The sequence below is a fragment of the Lepisosteus platostomus genome, chromosome 10 (assembly GCF_059453375.1).
Source record: "Lepisosteus platostomus isolate fLepPlt1 chromosome 10, fLepPlt1.hap1, whole genome shotgun sequence".
Classification (NCBI taxonomy): Eukaryota; Metazoa; Chordata; class Actinopteri; order Semionotiformes; family Lepisosteidae; genus Lepisosteus; species Lepisosteus platostomus.
In genome coordinates, this window is record NC_142620.1 from 11,686,006 (window position 1) to 11,710,269 (window position 24,264).

General features: G+C 39.0%; 1 protein-coding gene across 15 annotated transcripts; it reads left to right on the forward strand.

The window, feature by feature from the left end:
- The first annotated feature begins 4,603 nt into the window (after nt 1-4,603).
- slc25a29l (solute carrier family 25 member 29-like) lies at nt 4,604-20,637 on the forward strand. 15 transcript variants are annotated; one of them, XM_088648155.1, is made up of 6 exons: nt 4,607-5,014; nt 11,867-11,910; nt 12,840-12,916; nt 13,873-13,907; nt 14,249-14,332; nt 17,460-20,637. In XM_088648155.1, the coding sequence occupies exon 6, from the start codon at nt 17,460-17,462 to the stop codon at nt 18,213-18,215; it is 756 nt and encodes a 251-aa protein (XP_088504281.1). In that variant the 5' UTR covers nt 4,607-5,014; nt 11,867-11,910; nt 12,840-12,916; nt 13,873-13,907; nt 14,249-14,332; the 3' UTR covers nt 18,216-20,637. The 15 variants fall into 15 exon arrangements, with proteins under 15 accessions (XP_088504269.1, XP_088504283.1, XP_088504280.1 ...); XM_088648151.1 differs by having other exon boundaries at nt 12,879-12,916; nt 13,832-13,907; XM_088648153.1 differs by having other exon boundaries at nt 12,879-12,916.
- Nucleotides 20,638-24,264: the final 3,627 nt, after the last annotated feature.

A 24,264-nucleotide genomic window follows, 5' to 3' on the forward strand; every position in this document is an offset into this window, starting at 1 on the left:
ACTTTGCATACTTGGTGAGAAAAGGCTGGCTCAGCCCATTGGGTTAATGTTAAGCTCCTGGCCACAGGATAAGACGGCTTGAACCCCCTCTTCAGAGAAGAGTTAACCAGAGATACTTGCAAGAGGGAGACGAGATGCTTGAGACAAATGCAAAAAGAGGCATTTGAGTTCTGTTTATGTAGCTAGTTTGGTGGTGATGGTGATGAGGTGCAGCTGTGTGATATTGGCTTTTTATTATCCCTCCTGAAGGTCAGTTAATAACTTCCATACAGTAAATTAAGCCTTCAGTTTGAAATAGTGTGTGGTAACAGCAAAGATACTCCTCTGAAATTCATTCCCAACCATAATTTAACGGATTTGTGTAAAACACAAATTATGAAGCTTTTGTTTATTGAACTACTGTTTGTGTATTGCCAGAAGGGTCCTTTGGGTGAAGAAATAATCTTATAATGCTGACCAAAGAACTAAGGTTATATGTTCTCTTGAGTTTGAACTAGTCACAATTTAACAAATCTTGCTTCACTTTGCTGGGTTACAAAAGGTGCAACTAACAACTAAAAGCAAGACACAGTAGTCAGCTAAAACCAGAATTACCCTTTCTGTTGTATCAACCAAGGCCCAACAAATAAACTAACCAACCCCCTTGTTGCTACTGTACACCTGCAGGTAATTGCAGTATGGAACAGGTAGGCACAGATTTTTAAGGTTCAAGTAGGAATTAATTTAAGAAAAAAAAACCCTGTTTATATCAATGGTTAAAAAGTATCAAACATAGAAACTCCATCGCTTTATGATCATCTATTCCTCCAGCTAGTAGACAATAAAGGACTTATTGTGCAAAATGCAGAAGAGGTGCACATCGGACAGCTGGTGAATTTCCAGCTCCTGAGGGCTTGCTGTATCACTAAAGCATCTTGTTTTTGAAGGTGTGGGACCTGAGTCAGAAGCTGCTTTCAGCATTCAAACCTGATTCTTTATTTTTAATGATAAATATATTTCATGTAGCACTTCTTATGTCAGGACATTAGAAAGCACTTTACAACAGGGTAACAAATCAACAGTAACAAGATAGAAAGAGAAAGAGCATACTGAGACAAAATACAGCATTTTGTATCAAAATTCAGGAAAATTTAGGAAATGCTCTGTTTCCTGTAAAAATGGTTATAAATGACTTTTGAAGACAGATAGAGACAGGGAAGCCTCAGTCTCTGGTAGAGTGGTCCACATCTGGGATTGTCTAAAAAACAAAACTTAAACTGTGGTGTAGCATCTTGTCACTAAAACACAGGAAGAAAGTATGTAAAGATTGGATATGTGCATAATAGTCCAGCAAATCCTTGAAACAAAGCAGGAGAAGGAATTTTAACATCACTTTATTAACCCTTTACAATTTCTTGCATTAGGAATTCTCTTTTCACATACCCCAGCTTGCTCTCCATGAGACACACAGATTGGGAGAGAGCCTGGGGTTAGAGCACAGGGTCTCCCATTGTACAGCACCCCTGGAGCAGTTGGGGTTAAGGGCCTTGCTCAGGAGCCCAATGGAGTAGGATTCCTCTGCCAGCTGTGGGATATGAACTGGCAACCTTCTAGCCACAGGCACAGATCCTTAGCCACAGAGCCACCACTCTGCCCCAAATTTGAAGTCTGTCGTAAATGACACTAAGAACTCATGTGGGAATGCTTGGGCAGGAATGGTTTTAATTGGGACTTCGATCTGGTTAAGATTCTAGCAGCTGAAGTTTGAACATCTTAAAGTCTGTTGGCAGCATGCTTAGAAGAATGAGAATGCAGTGCATTACATTAGTCCAATCTAGAGAAAATGAAGTCATGAGTCTTAAATGAGGCAACCTGGGCAATGGGTCTGGTGTCTAAGCAATTGATCACCATGTTAAAGGCATCTATGTTGTGCAATTGATGTGGTATCTCCAGAAAAATCACCTCTGTCTTGTCACTATTGAGTATCACAATTTTTTTACATCCTGATTTTAATACTTGATAAGCAGTGTATAAGATTAGTGGCATCTAGATCTCTGTCTGTCTTAGTCTGCATATATATTTGAGAGCCATCAGTGTAACAGTGGAAGTTATAATATAATGACACATGATTTGGCCAAGCGGTAACGCACACATACTAAAAAAGAGGGAGGCCCTGAACTGGGCCTTGTGGAACACCAGAATTCATTAAAGAGGTGTCATAGGCTGTTTATCCATTTATCATTATTTGCTTTTCATCAGAATGAATGGAGCAAAACCAATTATAAGCAACCACAGACATGCCAACATAGGCCTCTAAGCACTTTAGAAGGATTAACAGAGTCAAAGGCAGCACTAAGGTCCAGTGGAACAAGGATAGACAATTATCCTGAGTCTGTAGCCCTGATAAGATTATTAGTCACCAGGGCTTTCCAGTATTATGGAACTGTCTGAAGACTGAGGCTGAAGTCATCTCTCATTAAATGGACTTGCATTTGGGATTTTACCATATGCTCTAAAACTATGATCATAAAGATCTGAAATTGATCTATAGTTAGTATGAAATGAAAAATATTTTTAGCACAGGTGTAAACTACAAAGTAAAGATGGCACAATTCATAGCCATAATGATTTGTTGATCATAACTGAAAAACTGTAACACTGAGGTAGTAATGGGATCAAAGCAAAAGGTTATAGAGCACATTTTCTGTGGTTTAAGATACCTTATCAAAACATATAGGAGGAATCCTAGTGAACTCAGGAGAAGATTTTACCACACAATTACTCTGGGTCACTGGGAAAATCTGATTTCTGGTATTGTTTACTTTGCTCTGGAAGAATAGTAAAAACAACATTACATTGATCTTTTGAAGCAGACAAAGTGGATATGTTGTTTGGCTTTAACGTGCATTAAACCATTGAGAACAGTTTCAATGTCTGGACTGTCTTATATGTGTATTGAAGCTGATTTCAGGCCTGCTAATGATCAGTGAGACCAGTGTTCCCCCACCTACACTGTTTCGGAATTAGCAGCTTTGAATAAAAAAGTATATAAATCTTTATATACTATATGTAAAGTATTGCTCAGGTAATGAATATAATCAGGCATGATTTATGCAATAAACATAAAGTGCTTTATTTGGGTCATTTTTATCCATAGGACTTATTATAATAAAAATGGCAATAATTAACTGAAAGTCCTATTTTTGTAACCTTTCTTTTGATTTACATACAGCAAATAATCTTTATTCATTTTTGCACACGTAAAGTACAATATTGAGATGATTAACATGCTTAACATGACAGCTTGGCAGGCACAGTGTTCTAAGACGATACAAGTATCCTTCCTGATGTCCAGCAATGACCCTGCATGTCAGCTAGGCTTGTGTTTAATAGCATGTAGATTAGTCTTCACAACAGAATAGAGTGTGTGGTTGGCTGTTGGTCGTAAGCCACGTATTAACATGTCAGATGTGCTAATATTAGTAAGGCTAAGACTTGTCACTAGTGTTTATGTACTCCAGTGACAATATTCCAGTCAATGACGCTTGTAGAGATGAAGAGATTAAACTTAAATAACCTGTCTGCTCTAGCACTGTCTTCTTTATTCTGTTTTCCTTCATCTAAGTGGTCGCTTCACGCCTAGTTTAGGGCGCTGGACTCTGACCATGTGATTTATCACAAAAGAAAGGAGAAGGTCATGTGCTTGCAGCTTTAACATAAACAAATACCAATCCAGTACCTGCTGTACTGTTCCTATTCCTCACTGAAGATAGATTGGGCGCTACCTTATTTTGTGCGTGTTAGTAATACCTTTACTATGCACGTGCTTAAGGCAGATTGGATGTCACATGTACCTACTAGCCCACAGTAGCCTACTGTTTTTTCAAAGACATGCTGGCCTCTTTCCTCAATTTATCACTGAAGTGTTGAAACCTTGTTGGTCACATCACCTGGAACGCGTTGCTGTCAAGGATAGTGAACGAATGGAATGTCAGATGTTGACTGACGAGAGTCTGTAAGTCTGAAGTCATAAAAAGCAGAAACTCTGTATAGAGAGGGCAGCACAAGAGCATTTCTGTACTGAGAACCGCTGTGGCGACGTTTTTCAGATACGCTGAAACATGCAGACCCAGCTTCCTCGAATCCGACGTATATGATAAACCCAATCCTTTCAGAAGTAATGTGTTCAAAAACAACAAACCAAACAACACTTGTTTACTTCACTTTATGTCGATGTGTTTCAGAGTTTCGGTTTTCAGAAACCACATGGTGCAAACTCTCCCTTCAACCCCCCCCTGACCATAAGAGGATTGAGCTCTCGTTTCAGCTTTCAGCTAGCAGCAATATATCAGGTGGCATACCCATGATTGCTATGCATGATATTTGACAAACAGGAATCTGAAAATTGAAAGTTAAAAACGAAAACACGTCTGTAGATCGGGATTTAACTATCTCCCTTCACCACTTGCCGGTACGGAACCGAGAGACGTGCTCTTTTTTCTCAATGGTCCTCCCTTCCCTGCAGAGCCTCAACGCGCCTGCGCGCCTTCAGACGTCAGGCCCAATGGCTGAAAGGGGAGGACTACACGTGGGGGAGTTGTCTTCCTAGCGACGCAGCGGTTGGACGGCCGGTTGCTCTATAATAGGATATTCTGTATACCTCCTGTTTCAGAAATAGAAAGAGCTAGAAAGGTGGCGGGAGGTTAATTTGAGTCGCCGGTTTAGGGGAAACGGATAAAGTATTTAATAAGGGGATAACACTTTTAAAAAGGGGGGGTATTTTACACCAGTTTCCATCGCAGTGTGCAGGGAAATACTATCGACTGAAACCCATGGTAAGGGATTAAACGGTGACGCAGAAGGAATTAAGTTGGGATCCCATCGGTAGGAGCGCATAACGCAATACTAGTCGCCGCGTTGCAGCAACCTGTGTGGACGAAAAGAGAGACTCACGTCTGTAAAAAATCTACGAGCAGTCAGATACACGAGTTGTAGAAGGGAATGGCATTGGACTTCGTAGCTGGATGTCTCGGAGGTAAGCTGAGATATGAACGTTTTTACTGGAAAAGAATGCAGCCTTTGTGAGCTTTGTGGGTAGCTGATGATGGACTTTTTTTTTTCTCCACGGGGCTTGCAAAGAGAGAGCGCGCTGTGATTGGTCCAGATGTGAGATTAATCGCATGCGTTTTATTTAGGGATCCCATGATACATTATAAGGTCAGTTTTCCACGTTTTCTTTACGAACGACGGTGGATCGAAATGTGCATAACCGTCACGTTGTCCGGGGAGGCGCAGTGAACTCCCTTTACAGGTTTGTTGGGGAACGAGCGGTACGTTTCAGAAGTAGTCAAAAGTTTTGCATGGTGTCAGTTTTGCCTGGAGTTTATATCTGCGGATTTTCTGAGACAGAGTAGATATCGGTGACAAGTCGCGACCAAGTGCCTCGTCTGTGAAGAAAGGTAAGACAGCAATGTACTACGGTATAATAATTTGATGACGAGGGACGAATAAGCCAAGATCATGAGTTTGCATCCTGAATTTTCAGTGGGTGGTAGAATACATTAATAGTATATGCATTGGCTTACGTACCTTTTCCAGGAAAGTGACTGTTTAGTAGTTTTGTAACTCTGAATTTCAGGAAGAGTTAATGATGATGTGAGCTTTTTTTAATCACTCCAAGAACTAAGGTATAAAATCTTATCTGCTAAACAATCTACCGATGGTGACGCGCAATCGGTAAATTGCGTTGTTGCGTACTGGATTACAAGCATTGTGACCACGTCTTCATTGAAGATTAAAAGTTATTTTTTAACATCGATATAAACATGAACTTAGATTTAGATTTATGAAAATGCCATATGAACGATGGACGTTTAATTTTTCGGAGATATGCTGGGCTGACAGACATTTGTATTTCTGTAAATCAACCGAGTCTGGTCTGTGGTGGAGGATAGTAATGCGGAAGTGATTTTTATTCAGATGCTGGATGCAGACAAAACTGAAGCGTTAAAAGTCGACGCTTTTCCGGTTTGTTGCGTTTTTCCCTGGGGCTGGCAGGAACAATGCAGAGACCTGGATCGTGGAGCTCCCTGGTGTGAGAAAGTTGCCAGGACCTCCTCACCCTGCCCCCCCCAAATGTATGTGGGTTTATTTTAAAGAAATGTCTTGGAATTGTGCCTATTCCTGAACGGGGTCCTTATCAAGATGTACAGTCGTGTCTGAAAATTGGAGGGGTTGGAAGGGCAACAGTGGCATCCAGTCTGTGTTGCTCAAATATTACCATGTATGGGAAGTTTGCGCGGCGATAGAACTGGAGTTCAGGCTTATTCGTAATAACTTCTTTCACCTCCGAGTTGCAGACTGACGCATGTATACATATATTAAGGTATTTCTAAAATAATCGCTATGCACATCTCCGGTATTTATGGATTTTGTCCGGTATGATTGGTTTCCTTTGCAAACTCGGCAGTCGAAGTGAAAATCAAGAGGCTGTTGTACTGCGGAACCTATCGTTAACATCTCAGTAAGGGGGTTGAATTCGTATGAATTATGCATCGCAGGTTTACTGGTAAGAGTCCTGGAAAAAGTACAACCCGGCTGTCGCCGTGTGACCTGCTTTCTCTATGACCTATTTCGCTTTTTTATTTTCTCGTGTTTCTGCCATTTTATTGTTTTTATTCTTTTGTTTCTAAAATATAAAAAAGTGAAATTTGCCATGGAAAAAAAATAGAATACCCCCTTCAACAGGGACTTCATGATACCAGGTTTATCTTTTCGATCAGGTCGATTCAGCTGGAACAGAACTGGAGATTTGCCCTTGCCCATACACATGTAAAGATTTATACAACATGAGCACAAGCAGAGCTGTCTTCGACTGTATCTTAATTTCAAAACTTTGCATACTCTCAGCTGTTTATTAGATCTGACTTCCCATTGTGAGCACCATCTCATAGAATAGGTCAGGTTAGATGTAAACGTTATGTTAAATTTTTAGATGGTCAAATGAAGGTGTTCAAGAGTTTCTTTGTAAATGGTGGTGATTGTTAGCGTTCTACTCTCGTCTGTTTTTGAGTATATGTGCACAGGCTACTAGCAGTCTTTTTGCTTTGCAAAAGATGGGATCCTCTTTGACAATGTGATTCAAGTCTTTGTCAAATTTGGGCTAGTTCATGGACTGTTGTTAAATTTTAAAATGGTATGGTACAAGAAAGAAGAGAAAGGTTACACAAACATGACAAGAGGTACAAGTCAGGAGCAAAGCATGTCGTAGTCATCTGGTTATTCATATCCAAGGGATATTTGGATTACCTTTGTGAGTGGTAATTAAATTAAGAGGACAGATTGTAGCTTGCAATTTTGAAAAATTAACATCCAAACGCTTGGTAAGATATCAATGAGATCTTTCACATTTTTGTATAATATGTACTACATACACCATGGCACTGTGCTGTTCGGTAAAGACATGCTTTACACAGTCAACCAAGTTACTGTCATTTATAATTTGTTGCTGTTTATTGCTCGTGAATGGATCAAGTGCTGTAATGACAAAGTATGAGCTTCCTATTTTATTCTGAGATGTTTTTTGTTCTAAGTATAATTTGGCTCCTTGATTATCAAAGCCAGTCCCTGTTTTCTGCTTGTACACATTCATTGTACTGTATGAATAACCGGATATACTACATGTGCAAATTAAAATTCTATGGTCCATTTCAGTGTTAAGAACAGTGTTAAATTGAAAGATGTTTTAATTCTCATTAAATTAAATCTAAGTGCACATGATTTAATGAAGGTAGGCTACCACAGCCAGGTGTATCACAGTGTCGCCATATATATAAAATCACATGATCTGTTTTAATCAGTGAGATTGGCAAGGTTGCTGTGATCTTTGCTGTGGGATGTAGTACTTTTGTATCGCATGACTAGGTATTGCTTAAAAACTAAATCTGTACAAATAATATGCAATGGTAGCATTCTGTGCCTCCCTCTTGTACAAATAAAACTTGACCCTAAAGACCTATCATCTAGATTGTACAGTACGTATTGCACAGTACCGCAAATGTGACTCAAATTCACGTACTCTTAGACTGCTGCAGAGGGCAGCTGATCATCTGCTGAAAAACTCTTACAAACTCAGTAGATGAGGTCACTGATTGAGGGTGGAGTCTGTCTGTAATTGGCCAGCACGGACGAGCCCCCTTGCATACTTGCAGGCACAGTTATTTTTACAGGCTTGGGAAACATTGGCAAATGGTGAGAACAGATTAGAAACATGCCCTATCTTTATTCATTATTTATTCATAAATGGTAGGCTTGAGTACTAGAGAACCAGGCCATACAGAAGCATAACACTTGGTAAACATTATATAAAGAGCTTCTAGATGATTAGCGGATATCCCATAAGAAGTGTTCAGGTCGTGGAAGGCTGTTTTTCTGCAAACCATTTTTTTTCATTTAAAATTGTTCTAGAAACAGAGTGGGCAGAGACTGTTGTACTGTTTGTTCTATCACATATGTGGTACTCCTCATAGATCAGGTACCCCAAAAATATTCAGATAGCTACGATAATATAATGCAGTAAGGATTTAACTACATCAATAGTAGCCCTTCATGTGCCCTGTCCACCTCATAAGCTCCTTATAAAATAGGGCAGGATTTACTAGGGAGGGAATGCGGTGGCTCTCTGCAAAATCTTTTTATTGGCGTTAAAAACAACCAGCCAGATCCATTTCTTCTGCTGTATGAAGCCAGGATCTGAGTTATCCTTCAGCATGAGTATTTGAAGAGCACTGAGACGGGAGTAGTGGTGAACAAAGAAGAAACCTATTTCCAGTACTTGACTGTCATGCCTGTCCTTGAGGGGGCTGTGTGGAGAAGGCTAGTTCTACTGTGGCAGCCTGTCATTGCTCTCCCACCTGTCAGTCAGGCCAGTTGCCATGGAAATGCAATTAGACAGTTTGTAGGTAATATACCACACCCTATTTTAAATACTAGCAGCTGCTAAATGTTTGTAGGGAGCATCTAATATAAGAAGCTAAATAAAAGGGATTGTCTTTTTCTTTTGTACTGAAATCCTTCAGATTATGAATAGGGCGTGTATGCGGTTCTACATGCTAGGATTTGCCACAGATGGTTTAAATCTGCTTTAAATCTGAAATATGTTCAGCATGTAGAAGGTCTGGATTTTTTTTCTTCTATCATGCTTTTAGTTGAAATGCAAAGGTATGTATGGGTTAAGGTAGATATTCTGGGTCAGTCCTATACATAACTATCCATTAGTCATCATTAACAGCAAGCCAGTCTTGGAAGCATGGAGTGCAGGGAGGGCCTGAGAGCAGATGACAGCCTGGACAGTTTATCAGTCCATTGGAGAAGTGTGGAGATTTGTACAATATTAGTTTTTGCTTTGTGAGAGCCTAGAACAAGTGACCCAACCGTGTTTTCAAAGCCGATGCTGTTGATTCTCTCAGAAAATGCCTAGGTAAGATTCTTGACTAGGTTAACTATCGGAAACCAAACAAGCTAGATGGACCAATTGCACTTCTCTTGTTGGCAAACCTATTTTTAATTTACATTGGGAATATGAGCCACCAAACCTAGTCACTATATTTCTGTAAAGTGAAAGGAACTAGAGTACTTGCTCACACACTGGCACAATAACCGTGACCATGGAGCTGTGAAGCCACCACTCAGGCTTCACAGTGAAGCTAATGGTAGGGTGTTAGTGTACTTGGGTTACAATACCTTTTGACAGAGACTGAACATTTGTTTTCAGTGCCTGTTTTATATATAAAGGTGAGAATACTTCCCACAGGTTTCTCTTTTCAGTGCTTGTGGTAATGCCAGCCATTTACTGATCTTCTGGAAGCAGATCCCACAGTGATCGTGGGGGAGCTGGGATGTGTTTGTGAAACAAATGACATGTAGTGTGTGTGCAGACACTGGCATTGTGGCACACAGGTGCCATAAGCTGCCAAGGTTTCTTTCATCTTCAAAACAGACAACAGTGGGTTGGGGTTATAAACCCAGACTAAATCATAACTAACTTTCCTATCAATGGCAAACTATAAGACCAGAATTTGAGGGAGGATTTTATACAGGTAGAATAAAGAGATTTGTAAAAGACAAAGCTTGACAGTAAAATTGTTTTTGGGTGGTATGTCACCATGAAAAGACCCTGCATAAAAATTCTCAGCAATGTCAAGTGTTATATGGGACCATGCCTTTGAGTCAGCCGAGTAAAATAAGTCTTCAGATTCATTCAAAAGTGCACTGAGAACATGTTACACAACAGAGTAAATGACTGAGGCCCATGTATCCTTTGTCTGTTTTCCAAGTAACTTCAAATAACGCCCAGTTTGCACGCAAACCACGAATGTCGCCAACTCCAGACCGTATTTCTTTAATCTTCACTCCCCCATTGTTTTCTAGGCCATTGAGACGAGGCAAGATTTTTTTGTATGATTCTGTAAATGGGTGTCTTTCTATACCTTAAAGTAAAGCATTGGCACCCCAGATGCCGCTGGACATAAACTAGCACTTCTTTATAGCAGGGCTACTCCATATGCAACATCCACTGCTGTACTTTGATACTCTGATAATTATCAACGTGTAAAAAACAGGGACTAGTTGAAGCAGACTTCTGCAGTGGGGTGATAGGAGGTAATCCAGGCTACAGGCACCTTCCAATCCTAGTCTTATCCTGTTCATCTTTCTGTGGCATTTTGTACCCTGTGCTTGACCAAGTTCACTTGACATAGTTCAGGCCCTTTACTGTAGAATCTCTCAAATACTAAAGAACCTGGTTTAGATCTTATTATTTCAATGATGAACTACAGACCAACTTCTAATTTACCATTTCTATGTAAGGTTTTAGAACTTGTGGTTACACATCAATTACAGGGTCACATGATAGCTAATGATTTGTTCGAACCATTCCAGTCCTGTTTTTTCAGTAATCATAGCAGTGAGAGTGTTCTGATCAGGGCTGTGAATGATTTTCTTGTGTCTGACTTAAGGGCTATAAATATTCGTATGCTGCTTGATCTTAGTGCTGCTTTTAATACAGTAAATCAATCAATGTTGCTCATACTTGTCTATCAATGACTGTGCTTTTAACAGGTTCTGCTCATATCTGACTGGCAGGCAGCTTTTTGTTCCTCATAGTTTTTTTTTTTTGGTCCTCATAACTCCTACATGGCCCCACTTAAATATCGTGTGCCACAACAGGGTTTGGTCTTTGGGCCCAAAGCTTTTTATTATTTATATGCAAACATGGTCTTCAGTTTCCTTGTTATGTGAATAATACTCAGATTTACGTTAAAACCCAGTAAGGTGCAATATGTCCAAAACTCTGCAGCTCTACTTCTAACTCACCAGACCCTGGCATATCACTCCTACATTTTAAATCTCTGTTGGTTGCCACTAAAGTCACATATTTCATGTAAGATCTTGTCAACTGACTTTTAAGGCTAAATAATTTGGGTCCATCATGTTTATGCAGCCTTCCGTAGGCTCTGCTCAGTTGAGGCTGGTCCTTTGCTCACTGTACCTAGACCTAGATGTTGGACGTTTGGTGACTGATTTCTCTGTCACAGCTCTTTTGTTTTAGAAATGCTCTTCATCCAACTCTTCAAGAGGCAAAATCATTGACTATTTTCATATCTAAACTTAAAACTTTTAAGTTCATTTTTTTACTTATATTTTTATCTTTTTCTTGTCACTATTTATAGTGTTCTACAATGGTGATTCATAAATAAAGGTTATCATTTTATTTGTAAGAAGAAGAGAGAGATGTACCTACCCCCAAACCTGTAAAATGGTATTGTGGGTAGTCTGTGTGCATACTGACCAGTGTACAATTAATGGTTTCTCTTCTGTTCTGTTTCAGGTTCTGCTGGTGTCCTAGTAGGACACCCGTTTGACACTGTCAAGGTGGGTTCAAAACCTAAATGTTTGATTACCTGGATTTAAATTTTATAGTATCTGTGTAACTATGTTCTATGAAACATTTCTGGAATTAAATAAAAATAACATTTTCTCCCTTATTAGGTCAGTGAAGAATCTGTTGTATTTCTTTACATGTGAATATATGATTGCAGGAAGCATGCCTTAATAGAGCTAGAAATGTCAAATAGCCTTATATTGTATGTGAACTCTCAAAATTATCTGAAAGAAATGAATGCTTGCTTTCCAAATTGAACCAAATAAAAATCAAAAGCACTCGGATGCTATTCTGAAGTATTGACATTGACTCTTGTCTTTTGGCCATAGGCTGAATGTTAGCACAGCTACATTGTAGAACAGTTACTTCATCTTATAGACGGTTTTGTGATGGTTTACTGTGCTCATGTCATATAATAAGAATGTCTCGCATAGTGTTCTCTTTTTATTCTACATTAACAAAAACACTGTTGAGGTCAAGGTCTGGTATAATTTTCACAATATGAGCTGTTTCTGTTTTATTAAACAATATTATACTGCATGCAGTCCCTTAATAGCTATGACACAAGTTTCTCTGAACTGGTGAACATAATGGAATGCATCTTATATTACAGCACTTAATATCATATTATGTATATACTGTATAATTCAGATGCCTAGACAATAATAACTGCATGGTAAAGTTATCATGTGATTTACAGTGAAAACACTTAATCAGCTTGTTTAAAGAACCAAGAAATATACCTAAAGGTCTTCTTCCTAATACCCTCCCTTGTCCTCCCAGGAATAACCAGCCAACTAACATGCAAACTGGACTATGTGTAAATTTACCATTAGCAGATGCCACTTCACTATCTGTTGTTGAAAAGTTTAGTGCAAGTGCGCTACTTTGTCTTCTCTATTTCTCTTAACATTTTTAGGGGTCTGTATTTTTGAATGTTATGTTTTGTTAACTCCAGGACTCCTCTGTATACAAGATGCCCCACCAGACTTTCCGGTAAAATTAATTTTAAATAACAGAGTATTTTGTTTGTTTTTTGTACAGAAATTTTAAAGGCGAAATGCTATGAGGCAAAAACATTAAAAAAACTAAATATAATATAGAAATCTTTGACAACGCCACCTTTATAGTTGTACCTGTGGTTTAAAAATGCAGATTCTAAAGCTCTCCCGAAATAACTAGTTTTTGTTGTGAAAGTGCTGAGTTCTGCAGGGCTGTTAAAGGCACTAGTTCAGTTTCTAGGTCCACTTAGGACTGCTTTGTTCTGCTGACTGGCAGCTATGAGGAGTGTTTTCCTATTCTCTTCTTCCTCAGTCTGGGGTTTTGTTAAGCACGTGGTGTATGTGCAAGGGGTCAAGGGGGCTGTTAGTATTTTTGGTACTAAGTATTACAATACATTAGATGAATGTGCTCCAGGTGAACATGAGCTCTTTAAGTTAAGAGGAGAAATAAATAAAACACCTCACTTCAGTGTGGTTTTATTACAACCCAATACACTGCATTTCGGCAGTTTTAAGTGATGAGCTCACTGAAAGCTTAATGATTCTGATGTTGTGTTCCTTAGGCAATCTGATGCTGGAATACTTGAATTGGGACGGTACCGTCCTGAAATATTTAACTTTCATAGGATGCCTTCCTCCAGCTGAGCAGAGCCACAGAAATTCATGTCGTAATCCCCAGACTGAGGGTAGAGACTGGTGTACACGGAGGTGTAAAGATGTAGCGCCAATGAAATTGCAACCTTGTTGCTTTTCTTAAAAAAGCCAAGGTTAAGAATTGTACCTAGCTTGAGAGTAGAAATTAAAACGGGATCAGGCATATTCCTTGACCTACTGATGCAATGTATCATGTTTATTTTATTTTTGTCCCATTTTGCTTTTTTGCCTTTAACTGCCTTTATCTCTGAGCCAGGGGCTGTCTTCGTTAACAGCAAAAGTGTTACTTTGTTGTAGATGAGGGATAAACCTCTTCACGGGAGTGTAACCTAGTAAGTACAGTCAAGGTCAATCCTTCTGTTTCTCTCAGTCTTGATTGTGTGGCCAAAAAACAAAAACCAAACACACAAGACCCAGAAGTAGTTACAACCCATAAACCTGTTTCAGTTAAATAAAACTAAGAACCTCACTTTTTTGAAAGGACATCTTAGATTCCATCCACATTCACTTCATTTTAAGCCTAGATATTGACTCATTTCTGATTTTTTTTTCTCTGCTAAGTTGCTTAGAAAAAATAGTTTCAGTTCTTGTGACAAATTGAAGTGCTGGTTGTAAAAAGGCGTTGTTCTCCCTTGGCTGATTCTTTACTAACACAGGGCTCTTTATTTTGCAGGTTAGACTCCAGGTTCAGAATGTTGACAAGCCTCTGTATCGGGGGACTTTTCACTGTTTCCAGTCTATTATAAGACAGGAGTCTGTAAGTATGAAAATAAATATTTTTCCAGAGTATTAATTTCATTTTGTCTTTATATATTCTTTGTTTTGACTTCTGTCCTCCTACTAAAGTCTAACAAAGACTGAATTAATAAGGAGTGAGGATGTAAAGTTGTTTTGCAGAAACTGTATATTTTCTTTTGTGCAGAATTTGGTCTTGTATTTGTTGCTAAGTTGGGATCAGAGCATTAAAGCATTAGATTGCATCAGAAGGTTACAATGTGAGAATGTTATAACGGCCCTGATAGGAACGTGATCTACTGTATCTTGTGATTTATGGGCTTGTGTGACTGCAGGGAGCACAGCAAAGACAGAAGAGACATCAGGCTTGGTTCCAGTGGGGAGAGTGCAGTATGGATAAACACTATAGACTTACTGAAGCTGGAAAAAATATGTACTTTCAATATCTAGATGGGCTGTGGTGACCTGTCAAGTAAACATAGTTACTGTGCTTGGCAGCCCATTTTATTAAATATTAATTATTGCATTTCTCAGCTATTGCATATTATAGATCCATGAGTACCTCCTTTAATTGTTTTTTTGTTCTTTGAGAACTGATTTAATTGAATTAATAAAAATGTTTAATGCCAATCATCTTTCTTAATAATCTTAATTATTAATAAGATCTTAATAAGGTGCTAAATAAAAAGTTAATGTAATATTTGCTAGATGTTACCTACCCTGGTTTGTGTTCATTTTCTTTATGCGGCTGTGTAGAGACCACAATAGAATCACATGGGCTAAGAAGTAATTGTAATTCTATTGTTTTAATACTCTGATTAAAAAAATAGTGATGGAGATGAGTCTGACTGATAAAGCCGAGCCAGAGTTGAGCAGCAATGCTCTTTTCTACTACACAAACATGTATCGAATAGATCCTGTATGTATTGTTGTCAAAGGATGATTGTGAGGAATACATCTTCAAAATTTTCATTGACTGTCTTAGTGCAGCATTATTTCAAATTGTACTTTTTTATTTTCTCCTTGTAAGCCTTTGTAGTTAGGGGGGGCCATATGCTGGTCTTGGATCACATCTTATGTTTCTGTGTGACTGAAATGCGAGTCACAGGGCACTTGCTCTTAGCTGTGAAGAAACCCGAGAAGCCTCTAGGAGAATGTACATGATACAGTAAGCTGAAAAGTACAGTGTCAACCATTTGAAATACTGTTTGATGTAAATGGGACACTGCCTAAAACTGCAAAGTACTTTCCAACCTCTGACCTCATCTCCTGAGCTGGATAATTATGGACTGGTCAGTGAGTAGTAGGAGGCTGATTTATGAAACTTATGGGGCAGTGGTGCCCACCTTCAGACCTCAAGGGTCAGATTCCAGGAGGTTTTTCTAGGTCTCTTTAAATCAACAACAGCTGAAGGCCATGGAAAAGTGTTAAATGGGTCCAGTTAAGTTAGTGATTAACTCAATTATGGTCTTCAGAGTGGAGGTAGAACAGGAGCCCTCCTGGACTGGGATTGTGCATCATAGTTACAGGAGAAGGTGACCTTTTTAACTTAACACCTTGAGGTCTGTATAAACCTTTTGGGGTATTTTAGTTTTTGAAAGACTAACTGAACCTCCTGACTGTATTGGATTAATTGTTGGATAGTTGTACATTAACAAACTTGGGCCATTGTTTATATGTAAAAAATCAAAGTGTTTAAAATCTGAAGTGTTGCATTTTCTGCATTAGATTTGCTCCTAACCCTAACATCATATAGTTGAACATCCCAACTAAGATTTGCATAATCTGTTTGTTTGCTATGTATTTGGACTCCTCTTCAGGTATCCTATGACCTAGATTTACCTGTGCTGTGGCCCTGACAGCATGGCTTCCTGTAAGTGAGGTCTCTGCTCAGCTGTGGTTTAAGGACCTTGCTGTGATGATTGGCAGGAGTGGTGGCCTCATAGTGAAAGAACCAGGGGGCACACCAGATGTAATATGAGCCATGCTATAGGATCCTGTTTGAACGTAAGGATGCAAATAGACTGTGATATTTATAGAGGAAACTATTTTGCAACAAATTATACTTATGCTAAAACTTTAACTTTATCATCCCCCAGTTTGAAATGTGCTGTTGTTTTTGGACTGATCTATTGTATATCTTATCAACGTATTTGTGGATGTATTCATGGTCTTTGAATGATTTTGAGAGAAAAGTCTGGAATGCAAAGAAAATAGGCTATACTATCATTTAAACAGTGCTTAGAATCACTTGAATAGAAGGATATTTATGACAAGCTGTGAAAGAGATCACACTAGAAACTGCTTCCCATTTACAACCTGACCTTTAGAAACTCACAGATAATGTGAAGACTGGGCGTCTTGCTGAATCGCATTTGTTGTCAGCTTTGAAAAGGCACCCACATTTCAAGGAATGAGTTGGATTTGTTCTGAAAGCAAATATTTTTTTCACATCTTAAAAGTTTTAATAAGACTTAATACTTTTTTATAATATCGCTTGAATATGATGCACATTGTAAACTTATAGATTTGGTTTTATAAGGGAAGATTTAATTACTAGGAAGGAAAGGGGATCTTTACTGCTCCAGATTTATTTTGAGTTTGTAGGACATCACTATGTATATTTCACATTCCTATATTGTTAATAGGAGCACTAAGTCTACATTAATTATGAGGTAAATTAAGTTTTGGAATTAATGATCGTCAGTTCTCTGTTCTGCTGAAGAACGGCAATGCTTTTGTTATAGTAAATTGAATGTGAAAACAATATTCAATATCAGCAGACAGTAGTTTATTCAGTTTGATCCATAAAATCACTGACAGCCTTATTGATTATTAATTAATTTCTGCTGAACACAAGTGAATCATAAGATAGCTAATGGAATAGTTCTGAAAGTAAGGCCCTACTTGTCCAGAACTAAATAGTTCTATTTAGTAGAACTAATAGAAGTCCTAAAACAAGTATGCAGTAATGGAATGGACTTCAGTCAGTCTGATACAGAGAATCTAAAGGCTCCAAGTTTAGTCAGGTTTAGCAAAATTCCAAAAATATAACGGTATAACAATACTACAAGATCCAGTTTATTAATTTGCATTCAAATAATACTGTGTTTTTCCCTCACTCATCCCCTCCCCATGTGTGTCTACAGATGTTTGGGCTGTACAAAGGCATTGGCTCACCCATGATGGGGCTGACCTTCATCAACGCCATTGTGTTTGGTGTGCAAGGTAATGCAATGCGGCGGCTGGGCCAGGACACCCCGCTGAACCAGTTTCTGGCTGGCTCAGCAGCAGGGGCTATCCAGTGCATTATCTGCTGTCCGATGGAACTAGCCAAGACTCGGATGCAACTGCAGGGCACGGGAGAGAAGAAGTCCAAGAAGCGCCTGTACAAGAATTCCCTGGACTGCCTGGTGAGGATCTACAAGAAGGAGGGGGTACGGGGCATCAACCGGGGCATGCTTACCACATTGATCCGAGAGACCCCAGCCTTCGGGTTCTACTTCCTCACTTACGACATCCTGACGCGGTCCCTGGGCTGTGAGCCCGAAGACCGTTTCATGATCCCTAAGCTGCTATTCGCCGGCGGCATGTCGGGCATCGCCTCCTGGCTCTCCACCTACCCTGCCGACGTGATCAAGTCCCGACTGCAGGCCGACGGGGTCGGGGGGGTCAACCAGTACAACGGCATCGCGGACTGCGTGCGCCAGAGCTGGCAGAAAGAAGGCTGGAGGGTGTTCACGCGAGGGCTCACCTCCACTCTGCTGCGTGCCTTCCCCGTCAACGCCGCCACGTTCGCCACTGTGACTCTGTTCCTCATGTACATGAGGGGAGAGGACGAGGGGCTGAAGGACTGCGAGCCGGCTCCCGCCCTACAGCAGCAGCAGCAGCCCTCAAGCCTGTGACTGGCGCCCCCGTCCTGGCCCTCTCCAACACCACATCGAGCCCCTTCCACGAGCTGCGCTAGCCAGGCTGACCTCCAGAGCTTTTACCCAACTAATGGCTTTTTGATGGAGTCTATTTTTATAAAGTGCAAATGGGGAGTGAAATGGTGATGTAAATAGTCTCTCCTTTGTTGCTTTTGTTTCCCATATAAAGCAGCCTTTTTTTTATTCATAGTTCTCATCTCATATTGAAAGTTTTTTTTTTTCTATTTTTGCCTTATTTAGAATATAAACAATTTACTGGAAAACAAAAGCCAGCCCCAGCTTGTATACAGGTATTTCAGGGTTCTCTGCCTGTTCTTTTATCAATGTTGCGTTCTTTCTTCTATTAAGAAGAAATGTAATCTAGTCAAAAACTCTTAGCTACAAAGCAGCTATAAGGTGTTACTTAAATGTATTTTTTCTGAAAAGACAAAATATTAGGATATATCACATATGTAGTTCCTCTTTTATCACACTCTAAAATTCCACTAATGCAGCATGAAGGAATCCTAGTAGTTCCCCCAGATACTTGACTTGGAAAGCTCCCCTCTGACAAAATGTGCAGTGTTGAGCAGGCTCAAGTGACTGCATTTTTATTTTGTTCCATTTCATCTGACGGATGCAATTAAACACCACTTTGTACATTTTTATGTATGAATTCTCTATTAAGTCAGGCACTCCCCAGCTCAGGGCAGTGTAATCTGAATAGACTTCATTTGCCCATTTATGCCACAGTGGTCATATGGTAACAGTACAGGGGCTGAAATGTCTCTTAAAGGCATTGTTAAAATTGTGCTTGAATTTTAAAAGATTTGAGTTTAGCTTTCCAGAAATCTCTACAGTTCTCATCCATGTCCATCTACTGCATTCCTCAGACACAGCTGTTTCTTACTCATGCTTTGCAATGATCACAATTCCACTTTTTCTGGTAAACTATTATCAAATTAGTCCCCTCTTGAACAACATTTAGTGTTTTAATGGAATTTCATTGCTCCCAGGAGTATGCATTCCTGGGTTGGGTTTGGTCTAAAGTGGGAGCAAGAAACTGTATCATTGAGTTCTCTGTTTCTCTGTATTTAACTAAAAAAACAACAACCTTCAAAACCACAGTTGAACTGCAAAAATAAGACATTCTTAATTAAAAATCACAGAATTGTTTGAAAGTCTCAGGAATTGTATATCCTGTTAAACTATGTGCAAAGGTATAAAAAATTATCCTAGGATTATGACTTTCACTATCTAGACCTGCATCTTTGTTTCTGTCCATATACTATGGATGTGGGTAGTTGTCTTAATATTGGGGGCTCTCCCAAAGAGGCGCACACTGATATAGACACTGATGCATTTTACAAGTTGAATGTTACCATTGAAACAAACTCACAACAGCCATACTTCAGTTGCCCTTGAGTTCTAGCTCTGCTTTTTTTCTAATTGGAGACAATATACCATGGTAAATTACCAATTTCACACAATGTAATGAATGGTGCTCTTTAAAAATATTGATCAGTGTGTTGTATATTGTAAATATCAGGTTGAGGACTATCATCACTTTTTTTCAAAATTATAGTTAAGACTATAACTATATAGAATTCAAGCATTGTATCTTTTATGTAGTTCGATGAACTATGTAAAGAATACATACATGAGAGTTCTGGTTTAGGTACATGGTTTGAGAAGAATGCTGAGTTACAATGTTTTCTGTTATATAAACAATAACAGAATTTAATATTATACAAAGCTTTTCAATTTATTTCCCTTTGATATTTCTGCCTTTTTGGTTGGGGTTAAAACTGGAATTGAATCCAGACCATCAAGGCTGCAACTGTGAAATTAAAAGGATTCAGATTGTTCTCTGTAGAATCAGAGGCCACTGCAGTTAGTTACTGTCGAGTATGTGGATGCTATACAGTGGGGTCTGTGGTTGATAGTTGATTGAAGGATGAAATTCTCTGGACTATATGTGGTTCAGGGAAAGGTGCAATATGTCCAAGTGGTCAACTTCTGTTTGTGTGCGTGTGCTGCTTTTATATATTTAAGGGTAATTGTAAGGGAAGAAGCTGTAAAAACAATAGAGCGTATATTTTTCAAAATCAGCTGTTAAATGTACTAGCACTTTTGAACTGTGATTTTTGAATTTAAGAGTTCTGGTCTCCTGTTACTGTGGGGATAGTTTATTTTAACCCTTTTTAATGTTTTTAAAATTGCAATAATTCCAGTGGGCTGAATTGATACGGGGAGACCACTGATACTGTACATGCATCTCAGTTGGATTTTGTTCATGGACATTGAATGTTTGGCAAGAATGACAATGTACTAAAAGTTTAAAACGCCTTGTACCAAAGTATTGTATAAAGCCCAGGTAAAAAAGGTGAAATAAAATGGAAAATTGTTTCTGAACTGATTTGCTTTCATGACTTAAATTATTGAAAGTGCACAGTGTCAGAGATCAGGAAACAAACCTTGTGCTATTTTTAAAGCTGCAATATTTTCAAAACCATTGTAGCATCATTGAGTCTTAAAGTTTTTAAATATTAAATGAGGTTGACGCTTCCAAGTAGCCCCAAATTCAAAGAGCACTGTTTTTTAATTGTAATGTATCTCGACTAGGTGAGAATGTTGCACATTTAAAGCACAGGAACGTGTAGGTGAAGCTCTAAAAAAAAAGATGTTCCAATTTGCTTGGAAATGAGATCCAGGCTGGTCTCGGGAGCCAGAGAACCTACATTCCTTGCAAACAATTCCTTTCTGTCTCATACCCACACACAGTTACAGTTCCATGTGCCTAGATGACCCTGTTGCTGGGATTTCCCCAGCAAATCACACTGCATTTTTTGAAACGCAGTATTGAACTATGGTAATCAAGAAGAGGACATCGAATGAAGAATACAACAGTAAAAAACATTGAGAACCCAATAATGTTGAACATGGTTATGCATTTTTTTTCTCTGTCAGGTAAGCTTCTTGTAACAGTGCAACAAAAACACCCAACGTGCAGTTCCATTACCTATTTCTCCACTTATACTCAAATGTCACTTCCTAAATAAGGTGCAATTCACTTTTCACAGCAGCGTGGACTTGAAATTATTGGAGTTAAAGGTCATAGTTAATCAGAATCCCATCTACTGTCAGAACTTTACTCACGCCTGATAAGGGCAGGGCAACCCAGCTCCTCTCCCAGAATTATAGGACACAAGGTGGGACCATAACCTGGATAAGAAGCCTGTACCCTTGCAGGGTACATGCAGAGTAAACTTCACCTACCCAACACCTGGGAGGCTGAAAGAAACTGGATCATCTAGAAAAAAATCTAAGTGGACAATGTGAGAACATGCAAACTCCACATGGCATGCACCTCAGTCCAGAATATAGAACAGCTATGAGGCAGCTGTACTATATTTCAACTTGCTGGTCTCCTGTTGGTTTGAAAACTTGCTGCTACAGAACATTTTAAGCATTGTTGAGAGACAGACAATTAACAAATATGCATGTTTCTTACTATTCAAAGGCATTTCAGTATTTTTTTATTTATAGGATATTAAACATATGTCACAGTTAATAAGCAAGCACTGTCAAGTTCTACATTGCACATCAATACTGAATTGTGATTTAGTTCAAAAGGTTGAGCAAACCTGAGAAAATAAGCAGCCTTGTGTGACATTCAAAGCTTAAAAAATACCAAATTTATCAAGATTCCTGTACTCTACTATAAACACAAAACAATCACTTAAATTTCTGGAACCCTCTCCCCTATACTCATACTGGATAAATAATGAATAACTAATCCAGGCCTAAAGAGGAGAATTAAACTACAACGCAGAAGGCAGGATTAAAGCAGTGATTTTTTATCTTTGATGTAGCAGCTGTAATCCAAAATAATTGGGAGACTGATACATTAAAAAACTGAAGCAGAGAGATCTGAAAAAATAATGTGTAAAAGTAGGCTAATAAATCAACTCGGAAAAGATAGCCATTCGATTATTTTTCATGTATAAAGTCCAGCGCAGGCGAGTCTGTACGTAAGGGCAACGATTTCTATCCATTTGACCGTAACTTGTGCGGTTCTGGCCATTGTGTAGTTTGCTTAAAGCGGCAGTGGCCTCTAGCGGCAGGAAAGGGAGGCACTACTTAAGAGTTTTTTCCAAAGTTCAGTACTACATTATCTGAGACCTGTTCAGGCTATCGGCCTTTTTACATTTGAGATTATGACCTTAAAACAAAGAAATATATTACTTTACCTTATTTTAATTCCACACAGCACAAAGCAATTATTTTATTTATACAAGAAAATCTGATCAAAGGCTCCCACACCTCTGACGTACTGTATGGCTTGTGCAAAAAAAAATCCAAGTCCTGTTCAGTGGATAAAAAAAAACAAAAATACATGACACACCAATGATCATACAGGACAAAAACATACTGAGAGCAAAAGATGCATGATATTTACGTTCTCTCACACACATACTATGTATAAACAAAAATGTAACCTCCCTACTGAGTCTTGCATCATTCTAACCTAAATGGAATTTGACTCAAGCAAAATAATCCAGTCCAATGCCAGTTTAATGCCTGCTTGCTGCCACACTGCTGAAATGAACATTCAGACACAGACTCCATAGGACATGGTCTTATCTCACAGGGGGTAGATGGGCTTCAGAGCCTGCAGTTACATTAAAACGGTACTTAAATGAGTCAAACAGTTATACCATGTTGCAAAGGAACAAGTAATAGGTTTATTCCATGCCGAAAAAAAGAAAGAGAACAACGTTTCGGCCGTGAACACGGCCGAAACGTTGTGTTCTCTTTCTTCTTTTTTTCAGCATGGAATAAACCTATTACTTGTTCCTTTGCAGCCTACGCATGCTGACGCAGCTACCCACCTGAACAGTTATACCATGTTGTCAAGTAGTGTAACACCCTGTACCAAGCCTTCAGCTTTCCCACTCTCTCCCACACATGACCTTTTTGTGATAAAAAGCCAGGCACAAACAGCATACGGTTATACAGGCAATACTAATACGCAAGTACCTTTATACCAACGCCCACACTTATCAGTTGCTTACAGATTAAAGATTTTTATAGCCCCCTTGACATAGCCGCTTATCAATAAAGGTGCCAGAGGAAAAAAAGACAGGGTTTTGCAATTGCTTTGGAGGCCAGTCTCTTTACATTTTTGCATCCATCCAATCTTTTGTTTTTAGATGGTGAGCTTCACTCCCCACTCAATGGGCAGATAAAGGTACAAAGACTGGTAACGGTTGTTTCAACGTCAACCTAAAAAGCACAAGATCCCAACCCTTTTTTTCCCATGATTAGCATGGTCTTAAGCACTTTGCAAAGCAAGGTTACAACAGCACAAGAAAAGTACAGCATGCTTGTCATAAAGCAGTCGCTATTCTCTGCAGATTTATTTCTGAGTTAGTGTGGTGCTATTTAAACACCACAGAGAACATTGGACAGAATTCTATGCATTTTAACCTTTTTGCACTTTCACAAGTTTTACGGCTACAACACATACAAAGGCAGTCAAAAAGTATTACTGATTCAATAGAGCTCTGGAGCAGTCTGTGCCGTCTTGCAGATAATCCTAAATTCTGCAAGGGCCAGGAAGAAACCTCAGCATGAAAGAGCAGTTACAAGCTTATCAATGGTTAAGATCACTGAGTGAATTCTTAAGATTTCGACTACAGAAGAGTTTCAGAACTAAAGTTTAGAATCAACCAGTAAGTGAGCTTATTGGCACTCAAATTAAAAAAAAATTCCCCCCAAATTGAAATTTGAAAAATATCACTGACATTTAGAACCTTTGAAAGCATGTGCACAAAAATAATATACAGTGGTAATGTAGGGAGAGTAAGGAGTAACCTTCAAACTCATCGTGTCGTTGGAGTGTGCTGGGACTATCTCTTGTAGAGCACAGTTTAAGTATCTGAAAGAAAAAAACAATGGGATAGCAATTGGGTTTAAACCAGGCCTATCCTTGCAAAGAGGGAGGCTCATTTCAGAAAACCACTGCTCCACACAGGTCAGC

What these genes read in the sequence shown, in the direction of transcription:
- slc25a29l (XM_088648143.1), top strand. Translation starts at nt 4,981, where the DNA reads ATGGCATTGGACTTCGTAGCTGGATGTCTCGGAG. An exon ending in CGTAGCTGGATGTCTCGGAG is followed by an intron (nt 5,015 to 11,866) that starts GTAAGCTGAGAT and finishes GTTCTGTTTCAG; the next exon opens with GTTCTGCTGGTGTCCTAGTA. An exon ending in ACCCGTTTGACACTGTCAAG is followed by an intron (nt 11,911 to 14,248) that starts GTGGGTTCAAAA and finishes TTTATTTTGCAG; the next exon opens with GTTAGACTCCAGGTTCAGAA.